Below are 20,669 nucleotides of genomic sequence, written 5' to 3'. Positions count from 1 at the left end.
TAATAACAGAACACAGAAGGGATCTTCTTCCGGTAAAATGCCGGTAGCTAAATGAAAATAAAAACATTGTCCAACATTGACAACATACTTACTAACATACATAGATAAAGATTATTTACATTGGTACAGTTTTAAACAATGATTATATCATACCGATTATATATCTAGATCTAATGTAAAGTAATAACGTGGTATTCAAGATCTAGAGTCTAGATCACTTTCACTTTGCTAAATTATAATAATAATAGTAATAATACTTTTTTACTTTACTTGACTTTACTAATAATACTCAGGTCTACTCTAAACTCTAAAGTAAACTCTTAACTAAAACTTAAACTTAAAATAGTTAAAACTAGGTTACTACTAACTAGATTAGTAAGTAGATAGTCTAAGAGTAAGATAGTAGATCTAATCTATTACTAGTAACTAGATCTAGTAGACTAGTCTAACTAGAATTAACTAGATGATAGATCTAAATCTAATCTAGAATCTAGATAAACTAGATTTTACTAGATCTAGATCTAGAATCTAGATTTTACTAGATCTAGAATCTAGATTTTACTAGATCTAGAATCTAGATTTTACTAGATCTAGAATCTAGATTTTACTAGATCTAGAATCTAGATTTTACTAGATCTAGAATCTAGATTCTAGTATATCTAGATCTAGATAGATGAAATTTGATAAAAAATAAAATAATAGGTTAGAATAATAGATCTAAATTAAAAAATTAAAATTATCATTGAATTTTGAATTATTATGATTATTTAATATTATCATATCAAAATTAATTGGTAATTCTGCAGGAGTTCAAGGGGCAGCCATCTTTGTTATTGTTTAGACTGTAATCTTGTATCTTGGGTTTTCTCTCCGATTTGGGTTATTGTTTGTTTTTATTTTTGAAGCTAAAATATATGCTAAATCTAGCTTTACTGGTATCATCTAGTCCTAATATGTCTATTAATTAGACTCATAATCTAACTGCTAGAACTAGACTAATTACTATATTAATATGACAAGGTTCTTAAAGGCAATAAAGGTCAATTAATTTTTGGTAATAAACTGTGCTGATATTTATTGTAGGCCTAGTTAAATTTAGATTCTCTATATCAGAATAATTCAGAATAGATATAGACAATATGAATATTTAACAATTAAAAAGAAGACAGAACAATAAGAAACGTATTGTATTGACACCAAGTCAAAATCAAAAGAAAAAATAGCATTGCTTTGAAACCACAGAAGTAATGTTAATTCTTGGTATTTTTTAAGACACTATCTTGGGATTTCTTTGGAACATAAACAATAACAAAATAGTAACAAAGATGGCTGCCCCTTGAACTCCAGCAGAATTACCTAAATATATAATACATAATTATTAACATAATAATATATATAAATATAATAGACCAGTCACGACTCACAGTGTTACGCGTATGTTAAAAAGTTAGACTTAGTTGAAATCTAAGACTTTTTTTTACTAATTTACTACAATACTAGACTCTAAACCAGGGCCAGGGTTCTCAATCTGTGGGTCGTAACCCCTTGAGGGGTAAATTGATGATTTGCCAGGGGTCGCCTAAGACTATCGAAAATATGGATTGTATTTTGTCTTAAATCTTCTATTGCTGTGTGTGTGGGGAGGGAGAGGGGGGGTCACGGCAGAGTGGGGTATTGTAAAAAGGGGTCTTCGAGCTTAAAAGGTTGAGAACTGCTGCTCTAGACAGTCTAGATATATATACAATATAGATTATAGATCTAGATCTTAACTGACTAAACTATAGTCAGTCAGTGTCTTTAAACTTTAATTAAACAATTTAACTTTAAAGTAGCTTGATCTATATAACTATAATAGTAAATTATAGTACATAACCATATTAAAAAGTATAATACATAAAATATGATATAGATAAAACACTAAACTTTCACCCTATTATGGACTTTGAACCAGCCTTGTTCAATTATTTGACACTGTTCTCTTTGTTTAAATCTAAGACATAAAGTTCAATATTTAATTTACAATTGGCTGGAAAACATTATTTATTTCCCAATGGAATACATTAACCAGGTCTAACTGTTCTCCTTATATTTCAAATAATAGAAATAATACAAGCTATTTCTTATTCTCAGTATTTATTATTGTTTTTCTGATTTAATCAGAATTTACAATATAAATACAACATAAAGATATTATTAACACATATAGATCTATTGCAATAATATTAGCGCCAGTTTTATACTTCTAAATATGCAGTGTTAGCTTCTATCATGCCACTATTGTATACTGATTTTAAATATTTAGACATCATTATTTTAAGAATTAAAAACATTGTTTCAAATTACTTAACTACAGAAGCTGCCCAGATCTAGTCTCCTAGATTGTCCAGCTTATGGCTAGATTTAGTTTTTCTAAACATTCTAAATGATATATATATAGCTGTTTATATATATATATGGTTAGTTTAGTATAGATTCATTTTATAGCTTATACTTATCTAATATTGTCTAAAGTTTGATTTATGTGCTTCTGGTCTATTCTAGACTAAATACTTCTTTCTTATTGTTATCATATCCTATGTAAGTATAGTTAGTCCTCACTTAACAATGTTTAAAGACGAATCGAAGTTACGACAGACTTTCACGAATAATCATTAATTTAGGTTAACCCTATAGCTCCTTTTCCGGTTAAGAAAAACCCTCCCCAGGCCCTAAGGAAAGAGGGATAACTCTAATACTTATAAATATATACTTTTAATACCATTAGAATATAAAACAAGCGTAAAAAATACCAATTTTCACACGTGGGGGATTATACACTGGGGCTATGGGGCTGTTCGTTTGAAAAATTATTTAAACAATAAAAATCTTCCAGATTTTATTAAAAATAGAATCGGTAATCTCCAAAATAATTTGTAATCACACTTGCTACGAGACTAGAAGAAATCTTCTTTTTAAAAAGCAAGTATATTGAATAGAGGATTTTAGAAACGTTCTACAACGGTTTCGACAAAAACGGAAAACATTTCCAACTGCAGAAGGAGCTAATGGGTTAATTGCGATATATGACCAAATTTCAAAGATATGGCAGATTGCTGTGGATATTTTTTAATTGTGCTTGGAGCATTGGCAGCGCAGTGGTGTGTACTATAAGCTGGGCTTAGACAGCTCATCTTGCAATGCTATCGCTCTTTTTCACACTGTACATATACAGGAGAATTTTGTTACAATTTTACTATCAGAACATATCCCATCAACATGGCTGACAAAAGGAAGCATAGGACTCTTACAGGATCTTCTTCTAAGAAGTCTAGAAAAACCATTGACATGAAGATGATGATCCTACAGAAGAACAAAGGTGAAATGAAAGTCTTATCAATCGGAATTAGCATAAGAGTTTCTCGTTCCAACCATACTTAAAGAGAAAGGGAAGGAGACAGCAAAGAGTATTGTGGGATATAGGGCACAAGGGTCTAATCCATGAAACAGTGAAACTGCTGGGGATTTAGTTTGACTACCAATTAAGTAAGAAAATGACCCTTAGTCTCCATGTCATAAAGAGCACGGCACTTAGCATCTTTGCAACCCTGAAAGCACGTGAGGAAGAAGAGTGCACAGAAACATTCAACGCAAGCAAAGGCTGGTTCCATTGCTTTCAATATGTAATTTCAAGTGTATACAGAACTGTATAAAAAGAAAAATAATAAGAAAAACATAAAAAAATCCTTTTTTTAAAAAAAAACAAAGCTCCTACGAAGTGTAATTGTATCAATTACTTTGGATCAATTATGTAATCATTGTAATAGATCTAGACCAACAACAATAAATCTGTACTATTAGAAATATTTTTACCATTTGTTTTTGTTTAGCACTATTTCATGCTTTAAGCTTTCTCAATATCCTATCACTTATCTGGACCATTTAGGGAAATTGGGGGGAGAGAAGGAAAGGGATATTTGTGTGAATTTTACCATAATCACTTTTTAAAAAGAATTTATAATTTTTTAATGATTCTTGTGTTGCCAGGTAAAAGAAATAATTGTGCAAAATTTCAGAGTGAGACAGAGTGAGTTACTACTATTAAAAATAATTGATAGCTAACCGAAATCTAGGGTCACATTTGACCACAAAACATGCTTATGACTGACTTTCTGGTCCCTAACCATGTCGTTAAGTTGTCACTTTCTTTTATTGATATATATATATATATTATATGCATTTCAATTTTTTACAAAACAAGTGACATTTTTAATAAATCTTTCACATATAAAATTGTATAATATATAATATTGTATTTATTTATCTTAAAAGCTTTAACTGTTTTATTAAAATTCTAATCTTTTCATTCACCTAACATTCAGATTTCGTGAGCTGAAAGACTGAGTAATAAAATTAAAACCTAAAAATAGTGGCCATACATCCCTATTGTGGCAAAGTCTTTAGTGGATATAAATAATTATGGCTTCAGAGCAGATGGAAATTGATGACTCACTCTACAGGTAAGAGGACAAAATTAATTATAGTGTTTTAGCTATTTACACAGATTTTTATGTAAATGCATATGAATAATTAAAAGTATTTTTGTGTATACTGATTTCCAGCCGACAGAGATATGTTTTGGGAGATGCAGCGATGCGTCGTATGGCTAGCTCATCTGTACTTGTGTATGGCTTGAGTGGTCTTGGTGTTGAAATAGGTAAAATATATCTTCTAGCTTCCATTTTTTTTTTTATATACCTCATCACGTAAAAAAAATTATTTAAAATTATAATCTTCATTTGTTTCTGTTTCAGCCAAAAACATTATTTTAGCTGGTGTGAAGGTCAGTGAAATACTTTCTTAACTAAGTTATTTATATGGTTGAACATGTATGCGCATGATAGTTTTCTTGAGAGTAAGAGTATACTAAATTTATTTTAATCAGTTAAAAGGTGTTTTTTTTTTAATTACCAAATATATTGTGAGTGTTTCAGGTATACAGTCGAATCCAGTTCATTGGACCTTTCAGTTAATTGGACCAGCCTCTTATTCAGACAGAATCCTAATATACCAAAATACAGTTAAATCAGTTGAATTGGACCAGACAGTTATTAGGAGCAAAAGTATCATGAACTGATAATTAACTGGATTTGACTGTATTACATAATTTAACCACACAGCTAAATGAATATATTCAACTAAATCAAAATAAATCATCTAGATGGAAGTTCCATTACTTATGTATTTTCTAGCTCTAAATTATATTTAAGGAACTTACCTGTGATGAATTAACATTTTTTTTTAACAGTCTATCACCCTTCAAGATCCTAAGTCTACTCAACTCTCAGATTTGGGTACACAATTTTTTCTCAGAGAGCATAATGCTGAGCAATCTACTAATAGGTGAGCTTTGATTGTCATTGTACACTAGGTGTTATATCAGGATGTCAATAACATAAAATAATAATCTTTACTAAGCAGCATTATTTGAATACCACTGTAATTCTTTTACATTTAATTTCAGAGCAGAGGCCTGCTTCCCTCACTTAGCAGAGTTGAACCCTTATGTAACAATAGAGACATCTACAGAGCCTTTAACAGACAGCACTGATTTATCTTATCTCAAAAAATTTCAAGTAATTTTCCTCTCTTATTATTTATAACCTCACAAAGAGATTAGGACTTCAGTTTCTGAAATTATGAATTAATGTATAATTATTATGTGGGAGCTTGATGACTCACTTTTTAAGCTTGCAGTTTCCCAACTGAAGGTCTGTTGTTGGAATCATAGAAATGGCGTGCTTGTATAGACCAAAATTATGCTATGTCAATGAGTTCGTTTATATCTAAATGGTATCTCAAATTTGGAGTCATAAAAATCTTGGTCATAGATCTAGTCAAGTGATTATATTAAATCTTGGTCATAGTGCTGGTCAAGTGATATTCATGCTAACTCTTGGTCATAGTGCTGGCCAGGTGATACAAATGGTAACTTTTGGCCACAGAAACAGTAAATCTTAACTTCACCAGCCTCATAGACTGCTGTCTTATAAGGAAGTTTACCTTTACACAATTCTTCTTCTTCTAGCTAGCTTTTTGCTGCTGAGCTGTAAGCTCTTTTGCCGACTGTTGCCAAGGAATAATAGTGTGCTGTTTTCTTCAGTTGTTTATCATTCAACATGAACACCTTTCTTAAATGTTTTATTAGAAAATCTAGCTCAAATTATATAGAAGAATAGTTCACTGATGTTTTTTTTTATTTCCTTGAAAACGAATTGTAACACTATTGGTTAACAAAATATATATTGTACTGTTAGATTGTCTAGCATGAAAATTGTTCTGACAGTTTTTGTTTACATTAATGCTATTACTTAAAGATACAGTAATACATTTTAGCTTACATAACAATTGTAAGAATATATTTTTCTATCCTTTGTTTCAGTGTGTTATATTAACAGAGTGTACATTAAGCCTGCAGATAAAGGTCAATAACTTTTGTAGAGCATCAACACCCCAAATCAAGGTAAAATTATTGTTGAGTAGGACTAAGGCTTATATGTTTTATACAGTAAAAGTAAAACCTGTTTTCACTAAACCTTTGAAAACCTTGTTGTTTTTATGTAATAAACTGCTACCTTTATATTTTTCTTTTTTTTTTTAGTTCTTATCATCTGATGTATATGGAATAGTTGCAACTGTCTTTGCTGATTTTGGAGAAAGTTTTGAAATATTTGATGCTACTGGAGAAGAATCAAAAGATGTTTTTGTTAGTGACATTACTAAGGTAATCACATTGGTTTGTTGCTTTTGTTTTATGACAAAATATATCACATTAATTGTTGATTAAGCATTGTAAAGTTAAACCTTCATAAATGTAACATTTAACTAGAGAATTATATGTTGTTTTTTTTGTTTTTTTTTTCATTTTGATGTCAGTCCAACCCAGGAGTTGTCAGTTGCTTAGAAAATAGATTTCATGGTTTAGAAAATGGAGATGTAGTCACTTTTAGAGAGGTTAGAGGAATGACTGCCGTTAATGGTCAGCAATTTACTGTCAAAGGTCAGATTTTTAAAAATCTTATGTTAACAATTAAATCACAATCTTTTTTAAAAAGTCTCATGTCATGTGAGCTTATGTTAGATGTTATCTATGTGAGTTAATGTTAAATGTTATTAATTATCTCTTCCATTTTCTCCCTCTAACAATCATTCTCACCTTCATTTTTTAAGGTAAAAATGAATCCTAGCACAATTTGATAATCCATGAAGTACTCAATAAAATGATGATATCTTTTTTTTCCCACAAAAAACAGTATCTTAAATCAAACAAGCATTATGATTAACAATGTTCATTTTTATTTGAAAAAAAAAGTTATTCAATTATTGATCCTTTTTTTTTTAGTGATCAATCCTTACACATTTAGCATTTGTGATACATCCGGACCAAACTTTGAGCCCTATGTTGATGGTGGAATATTTACTCAGGTTAAAGTGCCAGTTAAGAAAAATTTTGTAAGTCTTTCCCTTCCTCATTCATTCATTTGTAGGATATCATAATTTTCTAGTCTCTACATTGCTAAGAGTTTGATGTATTGTGATTACTTTTTTTTCTCCAGGACAGTCTAGAACATCAGCTAATAGAGCCAAACCTACTCATACCAGATCTCTGTAAATTTGATGTAAGTTGAATAAATTTAGTCCTTTTTTTCGTTACTCAATCTGTACTTTAAACATTAAATACTTGTATGTATTAATCTCATATTTTTTTTACAGGCACCGATACAGCTCCATATAGCTTACCTTGCTTTGAATAAATATCTGGAAACTTTTGCTTCATTGCCTAAGCCATGGCAAGTTTATTAAATCAATTCTTTTTTTTAACACTTTTTTGCTTAAAAGATGTATATCTGAGTATATTTATTTATTTATATACAGAAAGATAGAGAGAGAGTTATTAGTTATTTTTACCTTTAGTGTCAGCATATTAACAATAGAAAATTTTTAATTTCAGGAATGAAGCTGATGCAGTCCAGTTTCTTAATGTTGCTAAAACCGTAAAAGAATCATTGAAAACTAATGTATGTGTTGTTTTAATACTTTGTAGGTATCTGTTTCTATCTAATATCAGCTGAATAAGCTAAAGGTAAAATTATATTGTTGTTGTTCTACAGGTTGATAGTTTAGATGAAAAGTTAATGCTGATTGTGTCCCACTGCTGTCAGGGCTGCTTCTCTCCCTTGAATGCCATCTTTGGAGGTGTTGTTGCCCAGGAAGCTTTAAAAGCCCTAACTGGAAAGTTTACCCCCCTACATCAGTGGGTTGGTCTTCATTTTCTATTTCTTTTGCTTTTTTTTTTTTTAGACCAGTGCTGAACACTATTTCTGGAATTTTTACTAGATTTAATTTGTATAAAAAAAATGTAGCTTTAGTTTCAGTTTGACAACATAAATATCTGTTATTTCAGCTGTACATGGATGCCATAGAAGTTGTACCAGTTTGTGAATCCCAAGATTTTGATCAGTTTTTACCTCGGTAATTTGATGAAAGACTAATTTTGTTATCAATATGAACCACTGACATTTATTTACTGTGAACATGAGTAAAAAGCTGTTTTCTTTATGATATTTTTTAGCATTAAACTGAGTTTGTGATTCAGTCAGTAAAAAAACCCACTAATGTGAAATTAGTATATTTCAAGCTACCATTCATAAACTAAATGATGATAGTAATTTAGCTGAAACATTTTCATAGAGATTTATTAAAACTAAACTATTTCTTTTCAAATTGATCAGTGGAGACAGATATGATCTATTAAGACTGTGTATTGGTGACAAGAGCTGCCAGATTCTAGCAAACACAAAGCTTTTTATGGTAATTTGCTATACATATACTAAATTACTGTAAAATAAAGTAATCAAACTGGTTATCACCAACATACCTTTTTTTTTTTTTTTTTTTGTCGTATTTAAACTTTTGATTAGACTAATTTTTTGTACAATTCCTCTTTCAGTTTACAAACTATTCATGGGTTGGCGCAAAAGGATCTTGAAAATGGCTCTGATGATCTAACTAGTGGGGGTAGAGTGGGTAAAGCACATCTTGGCTTCAAAGCCGAGGGGGTCCTGGGTTTCAATACCCGCAAAGACTGGGATATTTAATTTAGGGGTTTTAAGGGCGCCTCGAGTCTACCAAATTCTAATCAGTACCTGACATTAGATGGGGAAAGCAAAGCAGTTGGTCATTGTGCTGATCACATGGCAGCTTTGTTAACCATTAGCCATCGAAACAGACGACCTTTACATGTTCCATTTTTTAAAAATCTATTATTCATTTGTTTTCAATAGCAAAGTAATCACGCTTGCCATTAGCCATTAGCTTCCTAAAGGAAAATCTCTCTTTTTTTTAAAAACTTATTTTTAAAAATTTTACTTGTTTATAGATACAAATTTAGTAAATAGAGTAATTTCTTAACAGTAATAGTGATTAACTCAAAAGTGGACAAACAAGTTTGTTTAATAACTTATAATTAGAAACTTTTTACAAGAAATATTATTTCTATTTTTTGCTTAGGTTGGCTGTGGAGCTATAGGATGTGAAATGTTGAAAAACTATGCTCTGTTGGGTATTAGTACTGGAGCTGGAAAGGTAATACAATGTACTCATAAGTTGCTAGATCTCTTTCAGTGATTTAGAACAGACTCATCTAAGTTTATATTTTATAATTTTGCAGATTACTATAACAGACAATGATTTGATAGAAAAGTCTAATTTAAACAGACAATTTCTATTTCGGTCCTGCCATATCCAGGTATGTTAGTGTATTAAATTTAGATAATGAAACTAAACTTTTTTTTGAGGGTTTGAATGGATATTTCAGATGTTAGCAAGGAAATGTTACCAAGTTGCAGGTCTGTGGTTTGAGCCCTTGTCATAGCAAAGTTATGTTTTGCAATATTTCTTCACCTTCCTCTCTCAATACAATTTGATTTAGTTTCTGTTATTTTATGTTATGTCATGTGTATACAGAAAATTGGAAATACAGTAATGTTTACTTTTCTAATGAATACTGAAATATTTTATTTTCTCAACAATTTAGTTGCAATATTGTACTCTTTCATTTGTCTTGATAATGTATTTAAAATATAATAAAAATTCATTTCAAATAGTGTATAGTCTAATTTTTCTTGAATGTTTCACTAGAAACCTAAATCTACAACTGCTGCACATGCTGCTTTAGAGATTAACAAAGGTAAGACAATATTAATTACTATTATTTCTCTCTAAGTTTTAGTCTTATATCCTTTTTTGCTGCCAAGCATGAGAGGAAGCTTATAGGATAAAATGCATGCAAAGCTGGATAGGAATTTAGGGAAAAATTTTGGATCAAGTTGAAGTTAACGTAAAAGATTTATGAAAATACTGTAAGAAAATGGGAATTTCTTTACAATGTTAAAGTTTTGAGGCTGACAAAAATTTTCATGCTCTCCAAAGTAGTAAACATCCTCAATGCTTAACTGTTTCGATTATAGGCTAACACTCATTTTTCTCTAGGATAGTGCTAGGATGGGCTTTGCCTTTCACAAACAAATTAATTTTAGTAACTCGGTAATAGAAACTACTCTTCATCTTCAGCCTCCAGTAATATGCTTTTTTTTTAATATACATACAACAGCCAATTTTATTTTTTTTGTGAACATTTTTTAAAAATGAAAATAAATTTTATTTTTCTTAAATTCACTCTTTTTAGTAGGATCTAGAAATAAGTCGCTAAAAGCTTAGTGTGGTCTGTCTGTCATGTTTTGATTTCAAAATTAAAACCACAATTAAAATTCACCATATTTTGAAGTGTTCTTAAAATACCAGAAATACTTTTGGTCTTCTAAAATTAGACCCTGTTGTTTTTAAAATTGATTATGCATAATATTTTTTTTATTCAAATACAACATTTAAATACATTTGGAAAACAAAACTAAAAAGACTTACATGATATATATACTGGTACAATGACCTACAGAGCTTTTTTTGACTTGTATAACATTTATATGTTAATTTTTGTGACTTATCCAATTATTGTTATCCAAATATATATCAAACTTTAGAGTTCTTGAGTGTATTGGCTACATAACTTTCAATAAAACATTTTTTTTGTTTTTTAAAAATAAAAAATGCGCCGCATTATATGAACAACATATTTATTCATAGTTTTAAATCAAGATGATCTAATATTTTTACAAAGCTTTTATCAACTGACTCTGTCAGTCTGTCTGGTAAAACATTTGTACACTTTATTTCTTCCACACGCAATCTCGGATTAAATTGAAATTTTGCACAATTATTTCTTTTACCTGACAACACAAGAATTAAAAAAAATTTAACCAATTAGTTAATTAACTATTGTAATTAATTATTTTGTTTGGTATATTGAACTAGAGAAAGAAATCATACTTAACAGATGTAGTGGTATAAGTAAAAATAGTCCCCTTAAGGAATCTTGAGACCTGAGTGAACATTTTTTGGTATGCATTTAAAAAATGATCATGTAAACATTCACCAAGATACCCCCTTCTTCCCTCCACCTCACAACTGGTCCTCATACAAGTGATAGGATCATAGCGCATTGAGAAAGCTAATAGCTAAACAAAAACAATTGGTAAAAATATTTCTATTGCACAAGTTTAAATGTCTAGGTCAATCATAAATATAGTTACATGACTAATTGATACACTTACACTTAATATAAGCTTTTTTTTTTTTTTTTTTTTTTTTTTTTTTCAACTTTTTTTTTTCTTGTTAGTGTAATGAATCTAATTGTTTTTGTCTCAGATATAAAAATAGAAGCTCAGCAACATAAAGGTAAAACACATTTTGTTATTCACTGTGAACTAATTAGATATTTTTTAATTAAACATGTTTGTATTCTCTTTACTTAAACATGTCAACCATGTTTAAATGTGCATAATGTCTTTCTTGTTGACAGTTGGACCTCAGACAGAAGACACTATTTACACAGATGCTTTTTTTGATAGTCAGGATATCATTGTTAATGCATTAGACAATGTTGAAGCCAGGCGCTATATGGATGGGTAGGCAGAGAAGTATTTATTCTTTAAAAATCATTCTTCTCCAGTGATTGTTTGTACATATCTTAGTTTGTGCTGTTGAATTTAGTTTTATTTAAATGGTCTGTAGTGCTTACTTTCAAAGTTGTCATTGATTTGATTTAGAAGAAATGTTGGATCATACATCTGTGCCTGGTTGCTTTACCTAAAAAACAATGGGTCACATCTGGATGTTTCCAGACATCATTTGTCTTTTTTTTGGGGACATTGTAGCAAGTGCTTATTGTTCTGGCCATAGGGTACACTTATAAACCACCCCACAATTACATAAGCTGAGGAATTATTTATTACCTGCTTTTAAAAAAATTTCCAGACTCCAGGTAACGTCTTATGAGGAAGTCAGTCATTGCTCTGGCCACAATGTACATAAGTAAACCATATGAGAAGATGAATTTTTTTTATTTGTTTTGAATTAGGTATTAGAACTCCATCCATCTCTTTTATTTGAATCTCTGAGAAAGGTACTGAAGTTGTAATTCATTTGTACCAAACAGACGCTGTGTTACGAACCAAAAACCTCTCATGGAGTCTGGTACCATGGGTACCAAAGGTCATGTGCAAGTGATTGTTCCACACATTACAGAGTCCTACACAAGTCAGGTAGTTCCCAGATTTAGAGTTATTTTGTAGCTAAACTCAGTTAATTAGTTACATGAAATAGTTGAAACATTTTCAATGCATGTTTGTGCATTTCATTTGTCAAGTTTGACTCATCAGCATTTTTTAAATTCCTGTAAAATTGTACATATGTTCTTCTTTATCTTTCTGAATTTATGAAGTAGGTTTCTAGTAGTTTGTTAATTTACAAGAGTTTATTTGATAGATATGAATTTTTAATATTTGTTTTTACTTAACATTTTAGCAAGATCCAAAAGATGAAGATTTTCCTTATTGTACAATAAAATCCTTTCCTGCCACATTGGAGCACTGTATACAGTGGGCCAGAGACAAGGTATTGTACTTGAAATGTGTGTAACATTAATAGCAGAGACTATACTTTTTGTGTAACAGTAGCTTTAAAGATAGATTTTGTGCATAAATTTGTGTTAAAAGCATTAACAATGTACCAACCATTAGTTGAATATTCATTTTAGAGACAAGGTATTGTACAAATAATTTAAATGTGTATATTGTTAAGTTCTTATTAACACTAAAGGGTTTACTTACCATTTTTACATACTTTTAATTAATACAAAGCTAATTCTTTTTTTAATTTTTTAGTTTGAAGAGTGCTTCGTCCAAAATGCTCAACTATTCAATAAGTTTATTGAAACAAATTCAGACATGATGGATGTCGCTCAGGTTTGGAGCTTCTTTTTTTCTCTTTATTGTTAATACATGTGACACAGAGAACATTTATTTAAACTTTTGTCTAATAACTGGTTTTTATTTTTATCTGATTGAAATGCTACTTCAAAAATGAAGATTATATTAGAACCCAAACCTAATAATGGCGGCTAGGGTTTGAACTTGGAATCATGCCATTTGACAAGGCATCCATCCTGTAGTTTTTAATCATTAGTTTAAAAAATATTATTAAAAAATATTCCTATGGTAGTTTGTAGGAACTGCCTAAAGCCCAGATTTAAAATCTGATGTTTCCATCAAATTCAAACTCAGAACCTTTAGCTTAATATTCTAATGCTCTGTTGACCTAATCTTAATATATTAGAACTATTATAAATAGTACCAGTATTAAAAAGGGTTGCTATAGCCTTTATGCAGGATAGTTATTTATATGAATAGAAGCTTGTTAAAAAGACTATTTCTACCTAGGTATTTGTCATTTATGCTGCTAACAAAGTTATTTTATTATTTATTAGCAATATATCTCGCAACAGCGACATTATTTTACTATTAGCAATATATCTTTGTAACAGCGACTTGCTTCTGGTGTGTCCATTGATGGTGCTGTTAAAGTCAGTAAAATGTTAGCCACACGACCTACATCTTGGGCAGCATGTCTTGCTTTGGCTCGATCCCGATTTGAATCCTATTTTAACCACAAGGTAAATGATGAATTTTATTGACTTCTAGGTTGTTGTTGTTATAGTTTGCATGTACTGAGGAATTACTAGTCTTATGTTTTATCAACAGGCTAAAGAACTTCTGCATGCATTCCCTTTGGACAAGAAAATGGAAGATGGAAGTAAGCAACTTACTAATTACTTTATTAGCGGCCCCCGAAAGGGGAAAAGAGGCTATTAGTTTTGTGTGAAATATGTCTGTCCGTCCCGTTTAGATCTCGTAAACTAGAAAAGATAAAGAAAATCCGACATCATAATATTTTAGTCCATTCAAAGTTCCGATGCAACGGCTATTTTTTTCCTTTCTAAAAGCGAAAAATCTAATTTTTTAAATCACTTCTGCAAGCAGTTTTTTTTTAAAAATACACCACTTTTACAACTATTCACTATTTATAGTAACAAACACTGGAGGCTCTTTAGTAGGGGAGATGACTATTTGCCATATTTGAACACATTTATGCAAATGGTTTTTGATTTTTTTTCAAAAAAATTCTTGTTTTACATTTGTATTGCTAAATTAAGTAAGTTCTGTCATACTAACTACTACATTTACACGAAAAAAAATAATTTTTTTTTTTCCAAGAGAAGAAATCTATTTAGTATGCATGTATCTATTTAGTATAATTGTATAAGTTGGACATAATTTAAAACAACAATTAATAAGTAATTTTTCATACGACTATAACAATTACAACGCTCTTGACTACGGTTATAGAACACTTAACTAAAGGAAATTTTAATTTTTTTTGAGGCATTAGAGATTGACCATTTACAAAGCAATTAGATAATTAGATATTCATTATAAGAAATCAGTTAGGCCAGGTTCATATTTAACATCACATTCACTTTCCCCTATCCTTTGGTTTGCTGGACCGCTAGGGCACCACACAAGATCTGTCAACCTTCTTTCTCCATTCTTCTCTGTCATTTGTCTTTTATTGAATTTAATTCTGATGCTCTTTCTGAAAATATTGATACCTGCCTTTTTACCTGCCTGGGTTCACCACTTTGGGGGCAGATTTTGAGCTTGAGTTTCCACATAAACTGTCTTTGTAACCTTGTTTATAATTGAACAAAGGTTGATCTTTTTTTAAAGTACGGAATTCTATAATATAAAAAAAAATATGTCTGTTTAAAAATAATCACTTGACCTGTTTTTCAATTAGAAATGAACTGCACACTGTCTAAAAATGACATTTTTGATTTTATAGGTTTATTTTGGGCTGCACCTAAAAGACCACCAAGACCATTGAAGTTTGATCCAAGTGATGAAATGTAAGTTTACAATTTCTTTATAGTTAATATTTAATGACCCTTAAGATTGTTATTTCTGTAATTCTTAATTTGTTTCCCTTTAGCAATCTCAAGTAAGTTGCCCCCTTGTGGAAAATTATAACTTAATAGTTACTTACTTAACAGTATATTTCTTTTATACTTGTCACAAAAAAAATAAATCTCAACCCACTATTAAAGTTTAATGAAACTAGTTTCATGCTTCCAAATATTGAAAATGTTGTTGATGTGACCTGGTGTTGTTTGTTAACCATCCTTTCTCCATTCTTACACAGGCACATGTTGTTTGTTATCACCACTGCCAGGCTCTATGCTGATGTGTTCATGGTCAAGTGGACACCTGAGGTTGATACCTTCACTATTAAAGTCTTTTACTCTATAGCTATTAATACAGTAGAAAGTTTGTAAAATGAGCATTATTTAGAAGTTACAATCTGTACTTAGTTTTACTTTCTGCTGAGTACTTTATTATTTTTTGTATCTTTTTTTTTCTTTACTAGTGTGCCTAATGTTCTTTTTTTTATTTTCTCTTGCAGGACTTGGATAGAAATAATGTCTTGTCTATTTTATCGGAAGTTCCTATCCCTGAGTTTAAACCTAGAAATAAGGTCATTATAACTTTTTGTTGTCTAAAATACCTGTATTCAATAAACTCTAAACATTTGCACATCTGAAAGTTATTTACTGTTTTAACTTAGGCCATTGTGACTGATGAAACAGCCAGTAAAGAAGTCTCTACTAACCAGCCATCTGGGGATGTTGTGGAAGAAGCTGGTCAAAGAATCAAATGTTTAATAGAAGGAAATTCACTCAGTAAGTTACATTCAAGTCAAAATCTTATTTTCTTGTCATTTTGGTTTAAAATATCTTCCTAATATCTGCTGTTAATTATGTTTTTTGAAGATTAATTTTAATGATACTAAAGAAAAAAAAATTTAAACTGTAATATATGAACAATAAAAACGACAAAAGTACATTTTTTTGTTCTGGCTTTAGTGTTGAATAATATTTAATACATTTTAGGCACTTGTCAATATATAGATTTATAAACACATTCTCATGATGAGTTTTAAACTAAAAAAATAAGAATGATTACTAAATTTTACAAATCACTTTCACAACATGCAATGTAATGTGTATATATTTTGAATTAAATAATATTTTTGTTAGAGAGAAACCCTAAATGATATAATTTAAATTTTTTTCCTAATGAAATACTAGACTAACAAATCCTATTTCTTTTCTGTTTTATTAAATGTATTCTTGTTTCAAATATGCACAATATCCATCTTATTAAACAACTAGCGCACCCATTGAAATGATCTTTTCTGATGCTCATCAGACACAAGTTCCTTAACTCCTCTTGAGTTTGAGAAAGACAATGACAGCAATGGTCACATTGACTTTATTACTTCAACCACAGTAAGTTTGTAGAGATGCAAGGAATCCAATTATTTGTATAGCCCACTACACAGTACATAGCTATGAAGCTAATTGCTCTATGTCTAGTAAGCACTTAAACATTTTTGAGACATTAGATTGATCTAAGTCAGGTATACTTTGTGCATATATTAGTTGTACCATAAAATTAATATGTCATGTGTGCCAATAGGAAACAATTGGATTGATCTAAGTTGTGGCTGAGAAATGTCCTTTGTTATACTCCTTTTTTTTTCTTTAACTGGTTAAAAGAACATTTTCCTTTCATTTCTAGCAGACAGTTTAGTTTTTAAAAAATTACAAAGAAATATTAATGAAAAATTAATCAAAATTTTTAAAACTTTTTTTTCATGATATATATTGCTAATTGTTGCTAAGTTTTCCTCAACATATATATATTTGTTTTTGTTTTTTTAAGTATTTTAGATTTAGATTGTAAGTAAACTAAGGATAATAATCAGGCAGCTGTAGCTTTAAAAGTTAGTATTAGTTGGAAAAATAATAATAATAATGTACATAATTACTTTCCATTTTCAAAACAAAATTTTTTATTGTCAACTTATACTATTCCCCTTTAAACATTAGCTGTCTTTATTTTTTATTTTCTTAACAAACTTTTCTTTGTTCTGATTTTTGGTATTGGTATTTGGTTGTTACATCTTGGTAACTAAACAGAGCTTGAACAGCATAAAGAGACTAATTAGTGATTTTGAGCTATGGTATCATAATCATTTATATGATTGTTAACAAGTAATTTAGGTCACTTAAGGTTAACTTGTTTTCTTTATTGTTGAAAGATGGTAATGTGATTGATATCCAGTCTTGTATTTAATTTGTTTTTATTTATAAACCAGCCAAAAGTTTTGTTTTAACAATTTTAATTTTCTAGAACCTCAGAGCTCAAATGTATGGTATAGCAATTGGGGACAGATTTAAAATCAAGAAAATAGCTGGTCGCATAGTTCCAGCCATAGCCACCACGACAGCAACTGTCTCAGGTCTAGTCACAGTAGAGATGATTAAAGTCCTGCAACATATGCCACTAGAGAAACTCAAAAATTGTTTCCTGAACTTAGCCCTTCCAGTCATCCTGCTTTCAGAGCCTGGACCAGTTGTTAGGACTGTGCTTAGGTACATGCTTGTGTTTTGTACCTTTTTTTTTCATTTTTTTTTTCATTCTGGGCTTCACTGTGTAAGATGTTCAGACTATAAGTATGTAAGTGAGAAATATCTAGGGAAAGGAATTATTTATCTTGACTTTTTAAACTGCTACTTTTATCTTTTTTTTTTCAACTGTTTTAAAGCAAATCCAGTTAATTTGGGTGGACAAAACAAAACAAAATCCAATAGCTCCAAAAAAAAAACAAACTATTTATTTGCTAAAATTTAAAATGTTGAATATATAATGTGTTTTACATCTGGAAATATCTTCCATCTGTAATATTTATATAAAATAGTTAATCCCAAATTCTCAATCCAACTGATTGAAGAAATCAAAATTGACAGTAATAAATGTAATAGAAACTAAATAAATGTTAGTACTATTAACTTACAAGAAGAAGGCTTGACTGACTGAATAGAATTGAGGCACACTGGTCTTTCTTTTATAATATTTAAAATGACTTTCTAGAAGCCACAGTAACTTTTGACCCTTTCTCAGAACGCTCTTTCATGCTTGCCAGTTAGACTTATTTATATCTAGACTGGTCTGGCCATCCTAACTTGAAGTGTTTCTAGTAATCTTAATTAATTTTTTCTTTGACCTACTCAGAAATTGTGCCCAATTGATCAGAATAGGCAGACAAGGGAGAAACATCACTACCACCTTGTTATCACATAATCTTATCACCTAAATTGTTCTTTACACATTTAGTTCCTAAATTTCTCTAGCATTAACAATTATTGTCCAAAAAAATTTCAACTGCAAAGAAATAAAAGTTTGATTTTTGTGCTTTCCTGGCAATCTCTTCAGCAGCCAATGAATTGTCATTGTTATCATGGAATCATTTAGAGATTGTTCAGAGACATGTCTAGACTTCGGGTGTTATTATAGTTATTATTATTATTTGCTATAAGCTACTTTTTTTTTCTCTTTAGTCTCTGTTTGATTCTCTCCAATATAGGGAAGGTTTAAGTGTCACAATTTGGGACAAGTGGGAAATCAGAGGCTCAGAAAATTTTACTTTGCAGAACTTTATTGATCAATGTAAGGTAAGTCACAACATTTGTAATGTAGAATGACAATAATTGTAAATATTTCTAAATACTTCTTGTAGTTAGAGGCAAATTATTGGGAACATTATACACATAAAGATCAATCATAATGAACTTACATTATGCATGTGAAAAAAAAATCTCAAACTAGTACTATAGTAGTCAAAAACCTCTATTTGAACTTAACTCTACAGGAGAAGTTTGGTTTTGAAGCCAGCTCTATAGTTCAGGGGGTGAAAATTATCTACATGCCCTTTATGCCTGGACACAATAAAAAACTTCCAATGCAGTAAGTGATTTTGTTTGAAATCAATGTTAGAGGGACAGCTTATCTTTTACCCATTGTCATTGAGCCAGTGAACTAGTTTTTAAAAAAAAATTACCTTTTGCTTTCAGAATGACCAAACTGTTGAAACCAGTAGCAGACCAGCAGTATGTGGATCTAGTAGTATCATTTGATGGGGATGATGGAGAAGATGTACCTGGACCTCCAGTCAGATATTATTTCTAAACAGATTTGAGTTGGAATACTATTTTATTAAACAAATAGATGTCAGGATTGGAGACAAACAGTGTTTCTATAAGCAACACTAATTCTTTTAACTTCTTCTTTTAACCAAAAAATGTTTCACATATTTACCTGGATATTAGTTTAGTTTTAAAAGATTTTAAATATGATCCCAGTTTGGTTTATAATTGGTTCTATCATTCCAATACCCTATAAACAAAACATTTTTTGTTTTAGTATCTAACAGTTATCTTAGTCAATGTTTATCTAGGCCAGTGTACTTTGCACCATGTACAGTTTGTGATGCTACTATAGACCAATGTTAGAACCATGGTATCCTGGCTTTCATTGTATTAGCATGTTCTCATCAATGAGATCATAATCATCTTCTGTTTAATGTGGTCATTGAGTTTTTCCAGTGCTGCATAACACATTTAATGGTCAGCTTTGTACATGTTTGGCATGCATTGAAAAATTATGGTATAGTTGCATTATTGTGAATATTTGATTTATTATGCACTTGAGGACGTGTTTCTCTTGTAGGTGTTGTTTATAATTCTAGATGATTGTAAAATCACTGAGATGAAGGGAACTAATCAGTTTTATTTACATTCAACTTATAAAAAGTCATACATTTTTCCATTACTGGCATTTAAAAAACAGCTTTTTACAAATTTGTTGTCATATTTTTGAATACCCCCGGTTGGGTTATGATTTGTAAGCATTTTATTTTGAAATATAAGTAGAGCTGACAAAACTCTACTCTCCTACGGAACTAATTGTATCTGTAGGTAAATCTAAACCACACTCAACAGAAGTGTTGGAAATAAGGAAAAAGTGGGGTCGTCCAATGAGGAAAGAGTGGGGTCGTCCAATGAAGAAAGAGTGGGGTCTGCCAATAAGGAAAGAGTGGGGTCGTAGTTGGCCTCTTTCATATTTCGTTGTTGTTTCTTATTGTTATCTTTTATGCTCTGCTCTCTAACTGCAATGTGTTTGTGAAAACAAAAATGTTTCGACCAGACAAAATGAAAGTGCAGAAAACTTTGTTATTAAACATTTTATTGAAATTTTAGAAAAATCTTGAATTTAATG

General features: G+C 30.2%; 1 protein-coding gene across 2 annotated transcripts; it reads left to right on the top strand.

Annotated features, from left to right (window-relative positions):
* The first annotated feature begins 20 nt into the window (after positions 1 to 20).
* On the top strand, positions 21 to 20,655 carry LOC106078516 (ubiquitin-like modifier-activating enzyme 6). Of its 2 annotated transcripts, XM_013239401.2 has the most exons (35): positions 21 to 123; positions 4,359 to 4,496; positions 4,599 to 4,693; positions 4,791 to 4,819; positions 5,285 to 5,379; positions 5,501 to 5,612; positions 6,419 to 6,499; positions 6,638 to 6,760; positions 6,913 to 7,036; positions 7,379 to 7,488; positions 7,593 to 7,655; positions 7,750 to 7,826; positions 7,988 to 8,054; positions 8,148 to 8,294; positions 8,441 to 8,508; positions 8,769 to 8,847; positions 9,547 to 9,621; positions 9,707 to 9,784; positions 10,177 to 10,225; positions 11,800 to 11,829; positions 11,954 to 12,059; positions 12,590 to 12,695; positions 12,958 to 13,047; positions 13,317 to 13,397; positions 13,976 to 14,104; positions 14,193 to 14,244; positions 15,334 to 15,397; positions 15,691 to 15,760; positions 15,952 to 16,023; positions 16,114 to 16,228; positions 16,758 to 16,837; positions 17,745 to 17,986; positions 18,979 to 19,066; positions 19,264 to 19,358; positions 19,466 to 20,655. In XM_013239401.2, the coding sequence occupies exons 2-35, from the start codon at positions 4,456 to 4,458 to the stop codon at positions 19,578 to 19,580; spliced, it is 3,048 nt and encodes a 1,015-aa protein (XP_013094855.2). In that variant the 5' UTR covers positions 21 to 123; positions 4,359 to 4,455; the 3' UTR covers positions 19,581 to 20,655. The 2 variants fall into 2 exon arrangements, with proteins under 2 accessions (XP_013094855.2, XP_013094856.2); XM_013239402.2 differs by lacking the exon at positions 21 to 123 and having other exon boundaries at positions 19,267 to 19,358.
* Positions 20,656 to 20,669: the final 14 nt, after the last annotated feature.

Source organism: Biomphalaria glabrata, chromosome 1 (assembly GCF_947242115.1).
Source record: "Biomphalaria glabrata chromosome 1, xgBioGlab47.1, whole genome shotgun sequence".
Lineage (NCBI taxonomy): Eukaryota > Metazoa > Mollusca > Gastropoda > Planorbidae > Biomphalaria > Biomphalaria glabrata.
Note: the sequence above shows the minus strand (reverse complement) of the source record. Positions and strands in the feature narration are given on the sequence as shown.